The sequence below is a fragment of the Pipistrellus kuhlii genome, unplaced genomic scaffold (assembly GCF_014108245.1).
Source record: "Pipistrellus kuhlii isolate mPipKuh1 unplaced genomic scaffold, mPipKuh1.p scaffold_m20_p_9, whole genome shotgun sequence".
Classification (NCBI taxonomy): domain Eukaryota; kingdom Metazoa; phylum Chordata; class Mammalia; order Chiroptera; family Vespertilionidae; genus Pipistrellus; species Pipistrellus kuhlii.
Genome location: NW_023425595.1, coordinates 15,870,013 through 15,891,301, shown reverse-complemented (window position 1 = coordinate 15,891,301; position 21,289 = coordinate 15,870,013). Strand labels below are relative to the sequence as shown.

At 35.1% G+C, this 21,289-nt stretch overlaps 1 protein-coding gene across 4 annotated transcripts in view; it reads left to right on the top strand.

The window, feature by feature from the left end:
- Positions 1-21,289, top strand: part of METTL15 (methyltransferase like 15) — a 148,295-nt gene that overhangs the window by 61,559 nt on the left and 65,447 nt on the right. For all 4 annotated transcript variants that reach the window (XM_045577551.1, XM_036427579.2, XM_036427577.2 and 1 more), the window contains exon 3: positions 4,300-4,436. In XM_045577551.1, coding sequence (XP_045433507.1) covers positions 4,300-4,436 — 137 coding nt within the window. The remainder of the gene's footprint in view (positions 1-4,299; positions 4,437-21,289) is intronic.

Sequence of the window (21,289 nt, the reverse complement as noted above, 5' to 3'; positions counted from 1 at the left end):
CAGTGGGGGAGTATTATGAGATGAAGTAGAAAGAGCACAGGAGGTAGGTTTTAGTATTAGCTTTGCCCTCAACTAGCTATCAGCTACCCTCCTCGGGCCATGGTCTCCTCATAAGTAAGATGAGGGGGTGGAATAAATAGTCTGTTATATCTTTTTGAGCTCTGAAATTCTGTCTGTACCTTGTCCATATCAGATCCACAACTATAGCTCAACTATGCAAGCGTGACTCATCCTGGTAGAACCCAGTTGTTCCTGTGGTATTTAGAAGACCATTGGGAATAAAATGTCATTTAATTGTATTTGCTTAAAAGAGCTAACTTAAAATAATAAATGTCCATTTTCCTATTTCAAATGTAAAGGAGAGCTGATCAACAAAAATGTGATAACTATAGAGTTAGTTATATGACACTATTAATTACAGATACTATTAGTGTTCTGGAAAAGTTCTCTTCATTAATGAATTTGTAATATTAGGACTACATTGATGTTAGATGACTCAAAAGTTGGACACATTGCAATTGTTTTACATGGTTCTATGGTAATAAGTTTTATATCTTGAAGAACATATCTGAATTCATAAGCACAAATGAGTGTTGCTATGTTTATCATAATTACCGTGGAGGCTGATTGTTTTTTTCATATATCTTCACTAACTATATACCAAGCACTGCCAAAACCGGTTTGGCTCAGTGGATAGAGCGTCAGCCTGTGGACTGAAAGGTCCCAGGTTCAATTCCGGTCAAGGGCATGTACCTTGGTTGCAGGCACATTCCCAGTTGGGGATGTGCAGGAGGCAGCTGATGGATAGTTCTCTCTCATCGATGTTTCTCTCTATCTCTCTCCCTTCTTCTCTGTTAAAAAAAAAAAAATCAATAAAATATTTAGAAAAAAATATATATATATATATCAAGCACCTACTATAGTACACTGAATCTACTGTATTTAATTGGTGGCAGAATTAGAGAATTATAGTTATGAATCCACTCTTTTAAATGCTAGTTTATTTTTTTTTAAATCATCTTCATTTCTATTCTGAGCCTTAACTGTGCTGAGAAACCATCAGGTTTTTTTTTGTTTTTTTTAAAATATTTTATTGATTTTTTATAGAGAGGAGGGGAGAGGGATAGAAAGCTAGAAACATCGATGAGAGAGAAACATCAACCAGCTGCCTCTTGCACACCCCCTACTGGGGCTGTGCCAGCAACCAATGTACATGCCCTTGACCGGAATCAAACCTGGGACCCTTCAGTCCGAAGACCAACACTCTATCCACTGAGCCAAACCAGTTTCGATTTGTTTCATCAAACATCAGTTTCAATTATTTCTTCTCTCCCCCTTCACACACACACACACACACCATCCAGAACTATGCAGAAGCCTTGTATCTTGTCACTAGCCAATTACCACCCTTAGTTTTCCCTAAGATGCCTTTTGTTCTAACCTTTGCAGATCCTATGGGATCAAAAAGGGTCATGGAAATCTCTGGTAGTACTGGTTCCATACTCACTCAGTTCATTATCCAACCAGCTGCTTAAACAGGGGTACATTTTATCCCCATTTCTTAGATGAAGCAATTGAAACTCAGAGAGTTAAAATAATTTGATCAGGGTCATACAGGTGATAAGTAAAATTACCAGAGTAAACTGTTGGTATCAAATATGGGTTTGGCTTTTTAGCTAAATTATATCAGGTAATTTCAAATAAGGAGTTTTATATGTGTTTGGCACATAAGATATGTATCTGAACATATGTATAGATGAGACACAGAGAATTATTTTGAAACATTCAAATTTATTATGAAAAATAATTATGAAAAATAATTTGCTCAGTCTTCTTATTTTATTATCAACTTATACAGATTTTTTTTAAATAGTCTTATGTCAAGTTAATGACCAAAAGAAGAGAAAACAAATTGGCTCCCCTTTTAGTTGTAGTGCTGAGTGTAATGTACAATGAACAACGTATATTACAATTTTTAAAATGAAAATTGATGGCTCCAGTCACCTGTTAACCCAAGGCATATGATGGGGTTCACTTGTAGTTTCATAAATCCCCATTTGTCTTCCACTTCTTGTTTTGTGTTATACTTGACTGGAAATAATAGATTTTTTTTTCCTACAGAAACATCCTTGATTGTTAGTACATCTCCAAGGGCATAATCATGATATATTAAAAATAATCATGTAAATTATAATCATCTCACATTTTCCAGAAAATTCTTAATGATGAGGATTTTTCCTTTTAAATATTGATTGGGATTTTTCCTGGCTTGAGATAAAGAAATCATATGCAAATTATTTTATTTGATATACTCTTAGTTAAAATCCAGACTTAAAGCAAGACTTGATATTGGGCCATAGCAAGAAAATAGTTTGTAGTTTTGCCTGGGAAGTTATTTATTTAATTTATACTAAACCCCTATCAAATTTACAAGTGGGATAAAGTATGATGGGAGATTTTTTTCTACTTTTAGGTTCATAAAGCAAGTATACAAAATGGGAAGGGAAATTATTTGATTTTTATATTTAAATGTGTAATCCTAACAACCATATAAATAATAAGACTTAGGATTGGCTTAAAGTTACTTTTTAAGATGATGAAAATGGGTGTCACCGTGACTTTTGTGCTCACAGTAATAGAAGTGCAAGGTTGTTACATTAACACATTTATGTTAAAAGGCAGTGCTTGTACATTTTTACCACATGAACATCACTTATTTTACATCCCTCCTCTTCTCAATTTTGATCAGAAGATTTCTTCCACATTATTCTTCAAATAGAAGTCTATAACTTTTCTGAGGATTTGATCAGAGGCTAGGACTCAGCATGGTAGCTAGTATCAAAAATTCAAAGCCTAATTGTTCCTTATTCCTTGTTTCTGCCACTCTCCCTAAAATAAGTTATAGCATTCAGGGCAGGGAAATACTCAAATCTATTATAAGAATTTCTCTTCTTGGACTTTAAAAAAGTTATATGTTTTAAATATTTTTACCAGTCTGATTTGTAGTGTCTGTATTTGTCATTGTTTTTATTTTCACAATATCAGTGAAGCTTATTGAAAAGGCACGTTAATCTGAGAGTATAACTTTGAGGGGATGTGCTGATGGTGTCTTTACTTCCAAATCAGCCATATCCAACTAACTTGTTCATTCATATGTTTCTTATGGTTCAGGTCTTGTTTTTACTTACCTCTGACCCATTTTCTTTAATTTTTTAGTAATATATTTTTATTGATTTCAGAGAGGAAGGGAGAGAGAGAGATAGAAACATTAATGATTAGAGAGAATAATTGATCAGCTGCCTCCTGCATGCCCTGCACTGGGGATCAATCCTGCAACTCAGGCATGTGCCCTGACCAGGAATCTTGAAACATGACCTCTTGGTTCATGGGTCGATGCTCAACCACTGAACTGCGCTGGCCAGACTGACCCATATTCTTTATGGCCATGTCAAGTAAAATAGTCAAGGAGTAGATTCAGATCCAACTAACTTTATTTTGTAACTAGAATGATCCTAGCATTCAAAGATATGCACTCCATACTTTATGTCCTATTGTCCTGAGAAAATTATTACTGGCATGTCTTTCAGCCTCAAAAAAATCTTGGTTTAGAAGAGAAATTGTGTGTCACCTTACAAATGAGTTTGATATTGCTGATATCTTTTATCTAGTCCCCTTTCTTTCTAATTCCTGGGGAAATCTAAAGGCACTGCAAATATATATATATAGCTGCTCAGTGGCAAACCTAGAATTTACCCCAAGCATTTTGACTTAAGCTTTGGGGATTTTTCCAAATCATATTTGTTAATTTGTCAATTTTACAGGTTAGAGTTTTTAATATTTGTCCTATAATCATACTCTTACTGTATTATTGAATATCTTTATGTTTAATATAAGACATTTAGAGAAATTAATAAAAAGTGGACCACACTAATTGTAGGGAATCTCCAAATGATGAGAAAGTGTTGGAAATATCATTACCGGCCAGGTATTGGAAAGCATTAAGCTGGCAGCACACAGCACTGGCCAGTTTGACCTTAATAGAGTGAAATGTAAATTTGTCATGAATCGGCCAGCCTGTGCCAGAGATTATCATTTTACTGCTCACTTCTTTTGGACTGATCACTCACGTTTGATCCAGATCTCTTGTATAACAAATTGAACTCTGGGCAAAAATTATAATTGTGTTTGTATTTGCTATCAATTCTGAAAATTGTTATATGCCTTTAGAGATTAAGGTAGCTAACAAGAATACATTTTACTCAATCTAAGTAGTAAATTTTCTTTTTCTGTGTTGGTTAGATTTTTCTAGATATGACATTTGGTTCAGGAGGACACACAAGAGCCATTCTGCAGAAAGAGCCAGATATTACTCTGTATGCTTTAGACAGAGACCCGACAGCTTATGCAATAGCTGAGCAACTTTCAGAATTGTATCCGTAAGTATTACTCTTGTATGATAATTTAATTTGAGAGCTAAGGTTTACAGAGCTTGGTTTACCACCTTGGAATTTCCTCTCCCTTATATGATGTTATACTTCATCCCACTAAGTCAAGGATGGGGAACATCAGGCCCACAAGCCTTATCATTTAGTCTGGCCCTGCCAAGGCATTAGGGGCAAGTTAATTAAATGTTTGACCAAATATAGAAGGCTAATTTTTAAATTGACAATGCTGTATGGCCCAACAAGGATGTTATAAATATTCAAATAGCCATTGGCAGGAAAAAGGTTCTCCACCTCTGTAGTATTTCCTTTATTCCCCCAAAGAATTAATGTAAATTATGTTTCTAGTAACACTTAAAATAATGATATTATGCACTTATTTCTGAATTAATAAGAATAAATACAACAGTGACTTTTGATAAAATTTGATTATGTGCTGAAATCCATCCATGAATAATATTTTGACAACCCATAGTTTAAAAGTAATTTTATGAGTTACAATTTCTAAGAATTTAGTGGTATAAATAAGCATGTGATAATTCTGCAAAATTCATTAGGCTACATACATTAATATAATGCAGTTGTTTTTCTGAATGCAATTTGAAATTCATAGGTAAATTTAGAGTTTTCTGTTACTCTGTCAGAATTAGTGAGTTTTCACTATAGAATTTTTAAAAAATATAAAATATTGTTTGAGTGGTGAAACCATTTTCCTTTAGAACAAAATTTAGAATTAGTGTTATGTACTTATGCTATGTTGTTTAAAGGCCACCAATCTGAAAAACAAAACTATCTTGGGGTTAAAATGACCATCTCCAAATACTATCTAAAGGACCATTATCAGGAATAGGGAATTGTTCTATTGTCTTATGCTGTAGAGATTGGAGTAAAGAGAAATGGAATCATCAAACAGACTATGAAACCTCAGAGGAAATGCAGGGGCGGGTGGGTGGGAAGAGATCAACCAATGAACTTCTATGCATAGCCCATGGATACAGACAATAGGGCGGTGAAAGCCTGGAGTGGGAGGGTATTGTGGCTGGAAGAGGTCAATGGAGGGAAAAAGGGGACATATGTAATATTTCCAACGATAAAGATTAATAAAAAGAAAGAAAGATAAAGAAGAAAATTGATGAGGATATCAAAAGTAAGTTTTGACCTGATGTAAACTAGAGTTTTTAGGAGTTGTAGCTCTGAACAATGAACAGGTCTCTGGTGAAAGAGCATAAGTTTGAGCATGGAAAGCTTAATCACAGACTAAGGGTAAAAATTAGCTTATTATTTTAGAATAATCTTTTCACCCTTTTTCAGGTCTCAAACACTTTGCAAGTCTATTAGTGTGATGTATTCTCCCAATTAATATGTAAAATATGTACATTTTTTGTTTGCAAGATCACATCTGGTTATTTTAATCTCAGGTTATTTTCTTCTAAGAAACAGATGAGGAAGTGGTTTAATGGCATGGTGCTTTTTATTTTCTTTCTTTTAAAAAAGTATATATATTTTATTGATTTTTTACAGAGAGGAAGAGAGAAGGACAGAGAGATAGAAACATCTATGAGAGAGAATCATTGATCAGCTGCCTCTTGCACATCCCCAACTGGGGATGTGCCCGCAACCAACGTACATGCCCTTGACTGGAATCGAACCTGGGACCCTTCTGTCCACAGGTTGACACTCTATCCACTGAGCCAAACTGGTTAGGGAAGATGCACCTTCTTTAAGACTATATTATAGTAGGGCATTCATGTTTGTGAAATATCTGCGAGTCCACTTGATTGTGACATTAACATTTATAGAATAAGTGTAACTCTCCATTATATTTCACTATCATAAATGAATAGAATTTTCTTACATCTTATTGTTTCTAAAGGCAATGATTCCTAGTCCGGTTGAGTAAGTTATTGATGTAAAGTATAGCATAGGGGGAATATAGTCAAATCCTATATAATAAAAGCCTAAGATGCTAAGTGTCTGACTGTTCGACTGTTTGACCAGTCACTATGACACACACTGACCATTATAGGGGGCAGAATCTCTGACTGGTAGATTAGTTTGCTGCTGGGGTCTGGCTGATAGGAACTGGGCTAGATGGACCGGACATTTAAAATAATGATATCATGCATTTATTATTTCTGAATTAAGAAATGAGTGTAGCTCTCCATTGTATTTCACTATCATAGATAAAAAGAATTTTTATTTATCCCAAAGTCCCTCCCCTCCCATGATCATGCACTGATGAGGTTCCTCAGCCTGGCCTGCACCCTCTCGCAATCTGTGACCTCTCTGGGGATATTGGAGAGCCGGTTTTAGCCTGATCCCTGTAGGCCAAGCCGAGGAACCTCACTGGTGCATAAATTGGTGCACCGGGCCTTTAGTATTGTTATAACTAACTATACGTTGTGTCAGATAGGTACTTGAATTACTGGTATGATCACTTTGTAAATTATATAATTTTCTAACCACTTATTGTGCACCTGAAACTAATATAAGATATTAACAATTTTAAATGAAAAAAGTAAAAAGTAATTTTCAGATAGAGTCAAAATATATTTTTTAAAATGAAAATAAAAGCCCCAAAGAAAATTGATTACGTTCTATACACAATCTGAGAGTAAGAAACTTTAAATCAATATTAGAAATTATAAATATGTGAAAATAAATAAAATATCTAACTATATAATATTTTAAAAATATGGCAAAAATAATATTGCAGAATATCAATCAGATACTAGTAATTAGGAAAACAAATATTTGTTACGTATTTAGGAAAGCATGTCAAACTTGCAACCCACAACAAATATTTTTTTGCAGCCCAGCCAAAATAACGGTATGTAAGAAATGTTTTAATAAAAATTTTATAACTTAACTTTTACAATATCCTATTATGCATAATTATTAAGAATGAACTATAATGTTTGCTGATGACTGATTACTATAATCATGTTGCATTCATTTCTCTTACGTGCCTTAAGGACACGCACACATTTCTCTCCACTAGTACTAGAACAAATATTTTAGCAGGAGATTGCCAAATCATTAATCTTGGACTGAGTTGTTTGGTGTGTGCAATAGGAAGTATGTCACTTTTGGAGATAAAGAAAAATAGATTTATTTGCATTATGCTTATGAATGTGTGCAGTTATTCAGTGCCTTCTAAGTTAATGTTCAAGAAAATATATTTTTATTAAAATGTTATATTATGTTAATGATTACTCACTTATTTCAGCCCTTTGTATTCAGCATGTCCCTATAAAAATAAACCTATGTTTCTGTGAAAATAGAAACTTTTGGTTTTTTGCAGCCCACATAAACTTAAACCTTGTTTATTTGGCCTATGTTAGCCTTTGAGTTTGATATGCTTGATTTAGGGGATAGATAATGTAGGAGAGGAATAATATAGTTTTCCTATACTCTGCAACAAAAGACAGATTAAGATGAGAATAGCATTTTAAGTTATTTAAAGAGTTGCACCTGACAAGAGAGCCTTCATAAAGAAATGAAGATTGCAAGACATGTTTAAACTTCAGCATTTATAATATTAGGTTTGATGAAGAGTGGGAAGTTATGGAAAATTATACAGGACAAAAGGTACATGCTAAGTGTGTAGTACACTGAGGGAAATATAGCAAGCCACATTAATTCAGATTTCTTTCCATCCCTTTATCTTCAGAGATAAGGAGACTTCTTTTCTCTGGGTACAGGGATGGCGTCTCTCACATGGTGGTTGACCTATTTCAGGGAAAGGTATAAAATTCTTCCTGTATGTGCTGTTTCTCAAATTCCTTCAGTTTAATATATTCAGTGTGCCAAGATGCCATATTTTGATGTAGTGTATCCTGAACCCCATCAATATTATTATATAAGAATTCTTTCAAAATTGAAAAGACAACAAAATTCAATTTGAAAAAATGGACAAAAATATAGAATTGTCACTCACAGAAGATATGGTATAAAAGGATTTTCCACATCAGTAGCAATGATGAGGGAAATGAAATAAAAAAATAATGGTATATACAAATATAATTCTCAGACTGGAAGGACATAATTTTGAAAGTAAGAATATGTGGAAAAGAATACACATCCATTCTTTGTTCACATCTTTTAAAATAAAAATAAAATGCATAATCTACTTAGAATCTATTCCATATAAGTAAAAGAATCAATATCTAAGAAAAAAATCCTTAAACTTATTACAGACTCTGTATATGCATTGCTTGTATATATGATCATGGAGAAGTTGAAAAAGAAAGAATTTGTGGTAGGCGGAGTGTGGAGGAGAAAACAATGGTTACAAAAATCAAACCTTGATAGGGTATGATCACATATTTGATATATGTGTGAAGTAGAAAATTCCAGGCAATGCTATATATTATTTATGAATACCTACATATGTAGTTATGGTATAAAAATATGCCTGGAAAAGAAAAACACAAATTTAGGCCAGGGATAATTTCTAGGGATATTGGATGGATAGACGGTTGGTTGGTTGGTTGGAAAAATTCATATGTAATTACAACCTGTAGTAAAGTACACAATAAAGGAAATATTTTGTCATTTCAATGTGAACATCTTTTGAGGAAATATAGTAATTTCTTTATTTCATTTATTTATTTTGCTGTTGTCAAGGAAGAACTTATTCTTCTCCAGAAAAATCTTATGTTCTTTACTCTGTCAAAACTTAAGTCAAAAATAGAAACTAACATTTTCACAGAAAACTAAGCAGTTCATAGGAAGGCTGAATTTTAGGCTAACCCATTTTAGCTCTTTCAGAAAAGATGACATGTCAGATCACCTGTTGTTTAAAAATGGAAACTTCTCCCCATTGCCTCTGAAGAATGTACAAGAGGAAACACGTTTAAATTGGAGCAGTGGGGTGTTGGCTGACTTTTACCTCTGTGGAAAATGGATGTTAGAAGACAATTTTAAAAAAACAATGTTTCTCCTAAATTAAGAAATAATATATGTTTAGTGAAATTAGAGAATATAGCCATGTATGAAGAAAAAAAGTCATAATTCCATCATTTGACTATAATTTTAAGCAGATTATAAAAATGTAATAAGCTATTATTTTCAATAGTTTATAAAGTAGATATATTCATTGGGGTAATTTTCTAATATCTAGAAAAATAATGAACTCATAATTTCACCAACTTCATCAGTAGTAATGATTTAATGTATTTAATTATATCTTCTTAACTGTCAATATTTCACTGTACTGTATACTAGAGACCCGGTACATGAATTTATTCATGGGTGGGGTCCCTCGGCCTGGCTGGTGGTTGGAACCGATGGGGGTCGGCCACAGATAGGGACCATGGGATGTTGGCTGGCCACAGGAGGTTGGCTGTGGGAGCGCACTGACCACCAGGTGCAGCTCCTGCATTGCTTCAGCCCCCTGGTGGTCAGTGTGTGTCATAGCTACCGGCCAGTCAGCAGGTCATAATGATTGCTTAGGCATACACACACACACACACACACACACACACACTAGTGGCCCAGGGCACGAAATTCATGCATAGGGTGGGGTTCCCTCAGCCCAGCTTGCACCCTCTCCAATTGGACATCACTCTTGAAATCTGGAACCACTGGCCTAACTGCTCACCTGCCTGCCTGTCTGCCTGCCTTATGGTTTCTAACTGCCTCTGCCTGCCTACCTGATCGTCCCTAACCCCTCTGCCTGCCTGCCTAATCGCCCCTTACTGCCCTCCCCTGCCAGCCTGATTTCACCCCTAACTGCTCTCCCCTGCTGGCCTTACTTATTACTAACTGCCCACTCCTGCTGGCCTGATCTTGGCTCTCAACTGCCATCTCCTGCCGGCCTGATCTTGCCCCTAACTGCCTTCCCCTGCTGACCTGATCTTGCCCCCAACTGCCCTCCTCTGCCAGCCTGATCACCTCTAACTGCCTCTGTGTCAGCCCCCACCACCATGGCTTTGTCTGGAAGTCGGACGTCCAGAAGATGGCCAGTCAACCCGATCTAATTAGCATATTACCCTTTTATTAGTATAGATAGATTATATATGATAGGATTGCTTAAATGGAGGTGGGTCATTTTTTAGCAGGAGGAGATGCTCTTGAAAGACAAAAATACATAATCTCTATATCTGGACTGATAGCCAGCCATATGCACTATACTGCCAAACTGGACATTAAAAAATTAAACCGCTTTCTTATACCTTACAACAAACAGCTGTTGCCCTTAAAACCCCTCCTCAGTCCCCACCTTAGGCTCTGCCTTTGCAATTCACCCAGATTTTGTTCTGATTGGTTGGTTTCTATGCCAGTCAGCATCAAAAGCTCTGCCTCCTAGTCATCCATTGGTTCCTCACCATTCACACAGATTTAGTTCTGATTGGTCAGTTTCTATACCAATCAGTATCCCAAAGCCTATCTCAGGACCTGATCAGAGAGGTGAGGCTGTTCAGCAGTCCCTGAAACTGCTGGTGAGGCCTGGAGAGAAAAAGAGACAAGGGCAGATTACCAGCTGCAATGGAGGCTGCAGATCAGACCCTGTTTCTCTTTCTGGGCCTGATCCACAGCCTCTTCAGCAGTCACTGCTGTGTTGCCATGCCTGCAGCAGCGGCAGTCAGTGACTGCAGGACTGACTTCCGGTGTTGGGCCACCCATTTCGTCGTTTTAGATGTTACGGACTCTGGCTTTTTATATATAGATACTCTTTCTTACTTAAACTTTCTTATATATTTTTTCTTTTTATATGTCTAAAATGTTAGAATATCTAGGCCAACTTTAAGAAACCATTTTGATCAATTGAATTAAACATATAATTAACTTAGAAAGAATTGGCATCTTCATTCTTGATTCCAATCCAGAAGCATATGTCTTTTCATTTATTACAGTATTATGTATTACTTATTAATATTTTTAATTAAAATAACAAAATACAGACATGTACTGAGAAAAGATTAAAATATTTGTTTATCATACCACCAATATTAACAGTTTGGTATATATTTTCTTCTAATCATTTTAGTTATATATGTATATGCACTCATGCATATATATTTTCCCAAAAATTAATTCAATGTATACATCATGAGCACCTTCATATTTCATTAAATTATGTAAAAGAATAATTTTCTTGGTTGTAGAGTATTTCCTTTATGTAATTATAAATTTATTAGAATTCTAATTCTAGCACAGTCTTATCCATGTTCATGTTACTTTCTTTCAAATCTTCCTATGCTATATTATTAGATGTACTTCCTATAAACAACAAATACCAGATGTACTTTGTATAAACAAATCTGAGTATGTTTTCTGTAAAAGAGTAATGAAATCTGGATATGTTTGCTCTTTCTATGTCACCTTGTTTCATATTTTCTATTTTAGTATTTCATAAAATTTTCTTTGACTTTAAAAATTTTATCTATTATACATTCATAAATATTTGTTTTTTTCCTTTTCTTTAACACTTTTGATGTTATATACCTTTTATTTTTTAATTTACTATTAGGTAAGTTGTCATTTTTTAAGGTTAAACATATTTAAACAGTTTTTATTGTTATATATGCAGAATAAGATAATATTTTTCATTAACCACCCCCAGCAAAGGAAAGAAATTAACACTAATTTTTATTTATTTTTTTACCCTATTTCTTGGCTTTTAAACTATTATTTTGAATTTTAAATTAATATCTATAATTGTGATCATTTTTAATTAGCAATTGCATTGGTTAGCAGTCATAACCTAAAATAATTACTTACATTTAAATCATTTCAATGTACCCACTAGTCTTTTTATAATACTACTAGAAGCCCAGTGCATGAATTCATGCACAGGTAGGATCCCTCTGGGTGGCCTGAAGGGATTGGGCCAAAACCCGCAGTCCAACGCTGCCTGCAGCTCCTACCTGCTCCTCCGGATCATCCCAGCCCCATTGTGCCTGCTGCGGGCTCACGCCCAATCGGTCCCAATCTGGGGAGGCTCTTGCTGCCAGAGTCGCAGCCAGCCATGAGCCCTGTGTCTGATGCCCTCCCAAGGGGAGTGGCCTGTGGGATCAGGCTAAAACCAGCTCTCACACATCCTCTGAAGGGTCCTGGATTGCGAGAGGGCGCAGGCCAGGCTGAAGGACCCCACCAGTGCATGATTAGGCCATGGAGGGACCACATTAGGGCTCCAGGGTGTGTCCGGCCCATCTTGCTCAGTTCGATGGGTCCGGACCCTAGGAACAAGCTAATCTACTGGTCGGAGCATCTGCCCCCTGGTGGTCAATGCATGTCATACCAACTAGTTGACCAGTTGACTGTATGCACCCTGTTGGTCAGTATACATCATAGTGAGAGGTTGAGCAGCCTTAGCATATCATTAGTATATTACACTTTGATTGTTTGGTTGTTCTGCCATTCGGTCTATTTGCATATTATCCTTTTATTATATAGGACAAATCCCATTTTGAGTTTTTATGTCAATTGATTACATCTGTAAGTTGTTTTTCTATGCATATACAAAAGGGAACTATCTCTGCCTTTATCTACCTGAAACTGTGTTTCTTATGCTTTCTGACCTGAGCATCAACTTGATTTAGCATAGCATTTTGGGAATTTTATAACTATTCCTCTTTTTCTTCTTACATGTAGTTTTGTGGAGAAGCCTGAGGCAACCAGTTTATTTTTCCTTTTTTGGGTAATCTGTTTTCCCACCAGACTGCTTCTTTGAATATTTTTGATATTCACAAATGTCAGTAAGAAATATTACTAGTTGGTCTCTTTCCATTAAATTTTCATGTTCTCTGTGAACAGGGGGTCAGGTCTTTTCTCTACAAAGGAGTTTTTGTGTTAGTTATTCCCACCCTTTTTCTGTTTTGTATCATATTAGCACTTATTTGTTAGTTGAAGTTGGTATTTTCTATGGTGTATGTCCTTCATTTTCTCTCTTAGTGCTTTCTGCTGCTTTTTACTTTGCCTCAGGATTCCAGAAAATCTCTTCAAGGTTATTCTATATTACATATTTGGTTTTTACAATTTTGCTTAAACTTTATTCATTAAGTTTACAGTCTTGTTTAAGTTTTATTTCTGCTATTGGGAGTTATCTTTCCTAGCAATCTTATTTGATTCATTGACCTGTTCTTTTCTGCCAGTATCTTTTTATTTCCTTTTGTTCCATCATTTCATTTTTATACTTTATCTCATAGTCAGTTTTCTTGAAATTTATGGAATCTAAAGTATATGTATTATAAACTTTTCTCCGTTTTTTTCTTTTTTTTGTAATAAATCTTTTTAAAAAGTATGGTTTTACTCTATATCTTGAGGTCAAAGTTCTCCTTTTTTTGTTTCTCCTTCAGGATCTTTTCATAGGCCCTATCTTGATTGTGTATTTATGTGTTAGCCTTTATTATTTGGATAGATTCTCCTTTTACGTGCTCATTGTTCAGTCACGTGGGGCTGAAACTTCACTTCAGATTTTAAGCTAGATAGTTACTTGAGATACACAATCTCTTATTGCAAAAAATCTTAGCATTTGAAAATTCTTTTTTAGAATCTTCCAATAGAAGGGTTATAGTTTTCTTTTTCTTTTTACTAGAGAATGCACTTCATAAAAGCTACTACTCTTTTGTATTATTTCTGTGGCTCTTCCAGCCTTCCAATTCTATGGAGATTCTAGAGCAGTGATTTCCAACAAGTGTGCCACAAGAAATTTTAAAACATGCAATACCTGACTATTTAGTCGGGGCACTGACCTCTTTTCCTTTAAATTGTCAAATTTTAAAAAATGACAACAACCAACACAAAAATAGCTGTCTGGGGTGAATGATAAATAATATACTTTTTTTTTTTTTGTCAGATCAGCAAAAAATATATTTTTTGGTGTGCCATGAAATGGAAGACTGTTGAAAATTGCTGTTCTGGAGAGATTGTCCATATCTAGGCACATTTGATAGCACCTATCCATTTCTTCCCATGGTATTATTGTATTATATAAATTAGAATTCCTAAACGAATGTAGTAATAAAGGTATTGGTGGCTGGATATGAGGAGGTGGTGGGGTAAATGGCCTTAGAAGCCTCTGAATACTGTCTATACACTTTAAATGATTCCTTGAGGGACTCTCTAGTCTCTCTGAGGCAATGAGTGGAATGGGACATTTGTAACCTTTAAACTGACTGCATGGTCTTGAATCTTACCTTTGGTAAAAGAGATATATTTCCAGTATGCTGCCACATCCTTGAAGAATGTTTTTAGTTATTAAAACGATTTGAATTTCCATAGTTTTGTTTATTTAAAAAAATAAATAAATATCAATAATTAACCTCCATCTTTTCTTTTAAAGTTTGTTCCATGGTCATTACATTGGAGAGTTAGAAGTATATTTACCTATGTGATATATCTATTTAAAATTAGCCATATGATCTATTCTAAGTTGTGTAGTCTGTTCTCTAGCACGTGAAGGCTACCATTAACCTTCTCTTCCTTTTAAACCACCTGTTTTAAAAAATGTGGTTACATTCATGCAGACAGCCAGGCCAAAGGCAAGTCTAGACTTTATGGCTTCGGGTTTGTTGCTTGTGTTCTTCCTAACACAAAGAATTTAGTAGAAGCTATTTAGTCACATTCTCTAGCAGAGCCCGGACTCAAACCCAGGCATTTTGTCTCCAGGGCCAGTGTAAAAGGAATGCAAAGGAATACACTGTCTTAAACAGTCCTATCTGCATAAAATTTAGACTGCCAGGATAAGAAATGAGACACAGCTGTTATTAATCTTACTAACCATAGGAGGTCAGTTCTTCTATGCACCATCAAAGTAAAAGAATTTTTATAAACATAAATAAGCATGGAAAACACAACTTGGGAAAACTAACCAGACCATTTTGAACTATTGATGGTCTGTCACCTTTTTACTATTTTTGGTAACACAACTATAACTGAAACAGGATGTTGTATTTTGCACCACTGAATACTATTAAATATAACCTTTGCCCGAGAGATATCAGTCTTGCAAGATGAAGGTGTTTCAGGAGGTAAAAATACTCTTTGGTTTTCTAAACATTTAGTTCCAAGACTTGAGAAAACATGTATCGTACTAAGTAGTTTTCAGGCAGTCTCACAGGTCTAGAAGTTCCAAGGGGATTAGGACATAATGTCCATGCCTTCATGGGGCTCATGATGTAAGCAGAAGATAGACAGGAATCAGATAATTTCACAATTAAATATTGTGGTTATGGTTAAGAATGAATACCATATGTCTTATATGAGTGAAGTGTGTATTAAGAGCAATATGTTCTAATCTAGTCTAGAACACCTGGAACAATTGCCTGAGTATGTGAATTCAGCCCAGGACCTGAAGTATTAATGACTGTTAGGTGTAAAGAGGGAGCGATGATGGAGTGAGATAGTCAGCATTTATAGTAGTGACAACTGAATATTCAAAGATCTTCAGCAGGAAAGAGACTGCCATATTGAAGGAACTATAAAATGAGCAGTGGGAATGGATGGCGGAGAGAAGAGGAGTGGCTAGATTTTAAGTTAGGGCCTGATCATGTAGGACCTTGTTAAGGAGTTTGAATTTTACCTTAGCAGTTGGGAAGGCACCTCACTGTTTGAAATAGGAAATTGACATGATCATATTTACATTTTTAAAAAAATATATTTTATTGATTTTTTACAGAGAGGAAGGGAGAGAGATAGAGAGCTAGAAATGTCGATGAGAGAGAAACATCGACCAGCTGCCTCTTGCATATCCACCACCAGGGATGTGCCCGCAACCAATGTACATGCCCTTGACCGGAATCGAACCTGGGACCTTTCAGTCCGCAGGCCGACGCTCTACTGCTGAGCCAAACCGGTTTCGGCCATATTTACTTTTTTTTTTTAACAAATTAGTCCACCTATTCTATGAAGAAGGGTTAGAGAAGCCTAAATTTGGAAAAGATTCAGTTAAATCAATGAAAAAGCTAGAAATTGCCACTCTGATGGTGTTGGGTTCTTGAAGAATTTTTTTTCCTGGTTATCATAGTAGAAATTGTACTTTGCTTTAATAGTCCCTGGCTTCCCATTTTAATAAGATTCTAAAAGAATAAAATAATTTGTTTCAAAATAAAATTATGTTACATATTTATAGATAAAACTAAAATTAATATTGTGGCATTAAAGAATTTAATATTGAAAACTTTAAGGAATTTCCACTTATCTGACTTGGCCAATAAGACAAGGAGTAAATAAGTAGATCAAATCCTGCACATTCTCAAGTCCTCCAGGATCCTGCATTCTCATAGAAGATTTTTGGTGAATATTCTTCCTCAAGAAGCTACTCCACCTCTTGTTTTCCCTCTCTGGGGGAATGGTAACCTAGGAAAAACACATTCATTCTTTGGGTAATGACCCTGGGCACTGGTCTCACTTAACTATGTCTCCCTAACCCCTTGGGTATAAGCAGTAAGGGTCTTTCAGTTCCACTTCAAGTCTAGGCAGCTTTAATATTTGACCTCTCCTTTTCTTCTTCACCATGCAATTCTGGAGCCAAACTTCTTTTATTTTTTGTTTTTGGTATTTTTTTGTTTTTGATTTTGTTTTTTAAATCCTAGCTCTGCAATTTACTCACTGTAAAATTTGAAATAAATTAGCCTCTCTATTCCTCAATTTTATTATCTTTAAGATAGGGATAATAATAGTACCTACCTCCAGGAATGTTGTGAGGATTGGACCTAAAAGACTGTTTAGTATATGCTTTTAGTGTGTCATGAAATAATTTTATTGGGTCTATATCAGCATTTTATGGAATGGAATAAATTATGAAATTTCATTGTATATCACATGAAGTTAAATTAAATATTACTTCCTATGAAATAATATATATGTATACAGATATACTCACATATATTGTGTTTTTGTATGTGGGATTGAAGATAAACCACATTTCTGATTATTTTACTGAACAATGTTTAGAAAACTACCATACCATAAGGCTACATTCTACATATTTGTTCATATGATATATTAAATGTATATCATTGAAACAATAATAAGAACTTTGTCTAATGCATTTCCATATTTCTAGGGCCTAGATCTGTGCTTGAAATATTATATGGATGTTAGCAAATGTTCATGGTCCAAACAAAACAGAAACCAATGGTGTGGATGACAGTTAAACTTTCTTGGAAACACTAGTTTATCTAGATAATTAGAACCCTCTAAAAACTACCATCCCTTAACTTGTACTTTTCCTAACTTTCTTGGAGTGAATGAGATAGAATCAAAAATATATAGACACCTACCATGAAGAAAGGACACTTAGTTGGGGAGTAGAATAGAATTTTAAAGTAAGAGATAAAGGCAAAATGTCTATAATCAAAATATTTACAGTGTGTCATAGAAAAGGAATGAATTTTTCTCCTGATTTAGGATTATAATAATACAGATAATCTCCCAATTTATGATGGTTTGGCTTGTGATTTTTCAACTTTATGATAGTGTACAACACATAACACATTCAGTAGAAAATGAGTTTGGGTCTTTTCCTGGGCTAGTTACATATTGTCCAATACTCTCTTTCAATGCTGGGCAGTGTCAGTGACTGCAACTCTAGTCAGCCACATAATCACAAGGGTAGATAACCCATACTCTATAGTGCACTGTGCTGCCAGCATCTTTTTCACATTATTTTTTGTGTTTTCACATCCCATTGTGTCTACAAAATGCCTATTTTATCTACTGCTTCTGGTGATAAGAAGAGAAAAGGTAATTACTCCAGATGAAACTCAAGATAATTCCCAACTATTGGTTAATGTAAGTATTTTGAGCAAATTTCAGGTAGGCTAGGCTAAGCTATTATATTCAGTAAGTTAGCTGCATTAAATGCTTTTATAACTTACAATATTTTCAACTTACAATGGAGTTATTGGACGTACCCCATCATAAGTCACGGAGCATCTGTATCTTGGAGAAGGGATGATGAACAGTCTCAGAAAGGTACCTTATTCCACGTTTGCCAAATACTGCTTTTCTCAGTTTTTTTCTCCTCCTTTTTATTGAATTTATTGGGGTGACAGTTGTAACAAACAAGTTGCAAGTTTCAGATGCACAATTCTACAACACATATGTTGAGTCTAATGAACAAAATGAACTAATAAACTTTCATCAGTTTTTAAAGGTAACTCTTATTTGTCTGAACTCTGACCAGATGTGCTGGGTAGTCTCCATTTGCCCTTAGATTCTCTCTTTAACCTCATTCACCCCGATCCTCAGAAATATACTTCTGTGATTTATTTAAGGCTTCTGGTTGGGTTCAGTGAATGGGAGGCCCTGATAGGAAATCAGATGGCAGAGGAAAGTGAGGTCAGAGTGCATGTTAGCAGTGGCCACATTGCCCTTCAATCATCATTGTTTGTAGGCTTCTTCTCCCCCTGTAGCTTTAAATGTCAAAAACCAAACAAAAGATTTCTCCTATGTGTCTCCTCTTCTTTGGATCTCCTTTTATATTCGTATTAGAGGCCTGGTGCACAAAATTCATGCATTGGTGGCAGGGTGTCCCTCAGCCTGGCTTGTGCCCTCCTGCCTTCCCGCTCATAGTCCGGGAGTCCTTGCTTTTTACTGCCCACCTGCTCGCTGCTCCCTAGCATTGCTGTGGAAGTGGGAGAGGCACCACCACTGCCACTGCACTTGCTAGCTGTGAGCCCAGCTTCTGGCTGAGCGATGCTCCCTCTGTGGGAGCACACTGACCACCAGGGAGCAGTTCCTGCATTGAGGGTCTTCCCCCTGGTGGTCAGTGCACATCATAGCAACCAGTTGTTCCACCATAACAGTCACTTAGTCTTTTATTAAATAGATGCTACTTTCAAGAAGCTACATTTTCCTCAATGAAGAAGGTTGAACATTTTCCAAGGTGTAATTTTTAGCCCCTTCTTGTTTTGAAACCTGGAAATTCTAGAAGGTTGACTCCTGTGTTCATTACCTGTACATTTAAGTTCTTATTATTGATAGTTATTGAAGTTATTACTGACATGAGGAGACAGAGTCTACTAGTAATTATTTCAAATAAACTCCTTGGTTTTTATTTTCTGACAATGCAAATTTAACTATAGATCTATATAATTAATACCTTTAAATATATTCCCAAGTGGTGTTATAATTTCTTCACTCAGGAGATTTGACTTAAAAATTTAAAAAAAAAAATGATTCATGGAAGTCAACATGTATATTTGGAATGCAAATGATATTTCATATTATGATAACTATGAAAAAAATGAATGATCTCTTCACAGACTTAAGATAAACCATTTTTATTTCCTACAACATTTGAATATACCATTGTAGTACCAGGATAAGAATAGTAACTTGTTCAGTATAAGTATGACTACACCTAGAAAGGCTTCATTTTATTTTTTCTTGGGTAAACAATAAATATTTAGAGACATTTTATTATGTATGAGAAAATTGTAGTAAAACCCTTTACGTTTGAGCTTCTGAGTTATTAAAAGGGTGAAAACAATAGTTGTATTTTCTCTCTAACATCATAAGCTAATTAAGTCAAAATAAGGTTGCTCTAATTATAATGTATAATCCTACTGTTCTCTACACCCCCACTTTTTGACTGATATTTAAAGTAAAATTGAGACAAACAGCCGCTAAACTGAATTATATACTTTAGCATTTTATTCTTGTTTTCTGAGAGAAAACAGGCCAAATTTAATGCACAATTCAACATTCATTTTACTGCCTGCTGTGTATGGGGAATTAGGCTTGGCATGGGGAATGCTCAGAAGCTCAAGGTAAGGTCTCTGTACAGCAGCAGAGAGCTCATTATCTAATACATAGACAGGTAAACCGCTAACGAGATCAGGTAGGTAAATCTGGTAGGAAAAATCCCGAATGTATTCTAAACCCCAAATAAGTTATTTGGGGGACATTTATTCTTATTTTTCCTGTCAGTGTTGTTTGTTATTCATTTAATTCAATTCGAGGAACTCTATTTTATTGCAGATATAAAACCACATTTTTTGGAAGATAGCTGGATAAAAAGAGCACTATAATTCTTTCCTACTTTGTGAGGGAAGACAGGTATTAAACAGATATTTACAATAAAGAATATGAGTACCAGGATCCAAATGCATTAGATATTAGTGAAATAAGTTTTTATAGCATGGAAGGGTTGTCTATATGTTATGTAAATAAAATACCATTGCTACAAATATTTACAAAAGGGAAGAGTACTTGTTCAAAGACATATTATGGACACTTCATAGGACAAGTAAAATATCTGTAATAACAAGTTATTACTGGTCATGTTTAATAAGCTATTCAAAGTAATACTTATATTGTATATAGAAGCTTGGTAAAATTGCATGGTAAAATTCTTATACTCTTTCCCTGATGAAGCATAGATTTACAGATAATGATAAATTTTTGGCTTACCACAGGAGACTTTTGAGGGTTTGGCCTTTGTCTTTTTTCCAGTTTCATCCCCTTTGACTCCACACCTGCTTCCTCCTACCCTCCATGAAATACTGAACTACTTTTACATAAGTTCATCATGTAGTGTCATACTACTCCCTATATCATTGTGCTTTTAATTTACTTGGAGTGATATTTACCTTCTTCTGGGAAGTCATCAGTGACTCTCCCAGTTTGACTTACTATGCCTCCTCTGTTCCTGGGATACCCTGTGCAGCCTTTATCCAAGCTCCTAGCACCAGCTTCTGTTGCTTTACTTCAATATTCATATGCTCCTTAAAGTATGAATGTGTCTTACCTAACTTTATATGTTCTAAATTCTGTAATAGATACTTGATTAATGTCATAGAGATAGATAAATGGACATTGACTTTCCATTTTCTGGAACTTTCCATTTCCATTACCTATCAAATATATAGAAGGAGAAGAAATTAGATGTA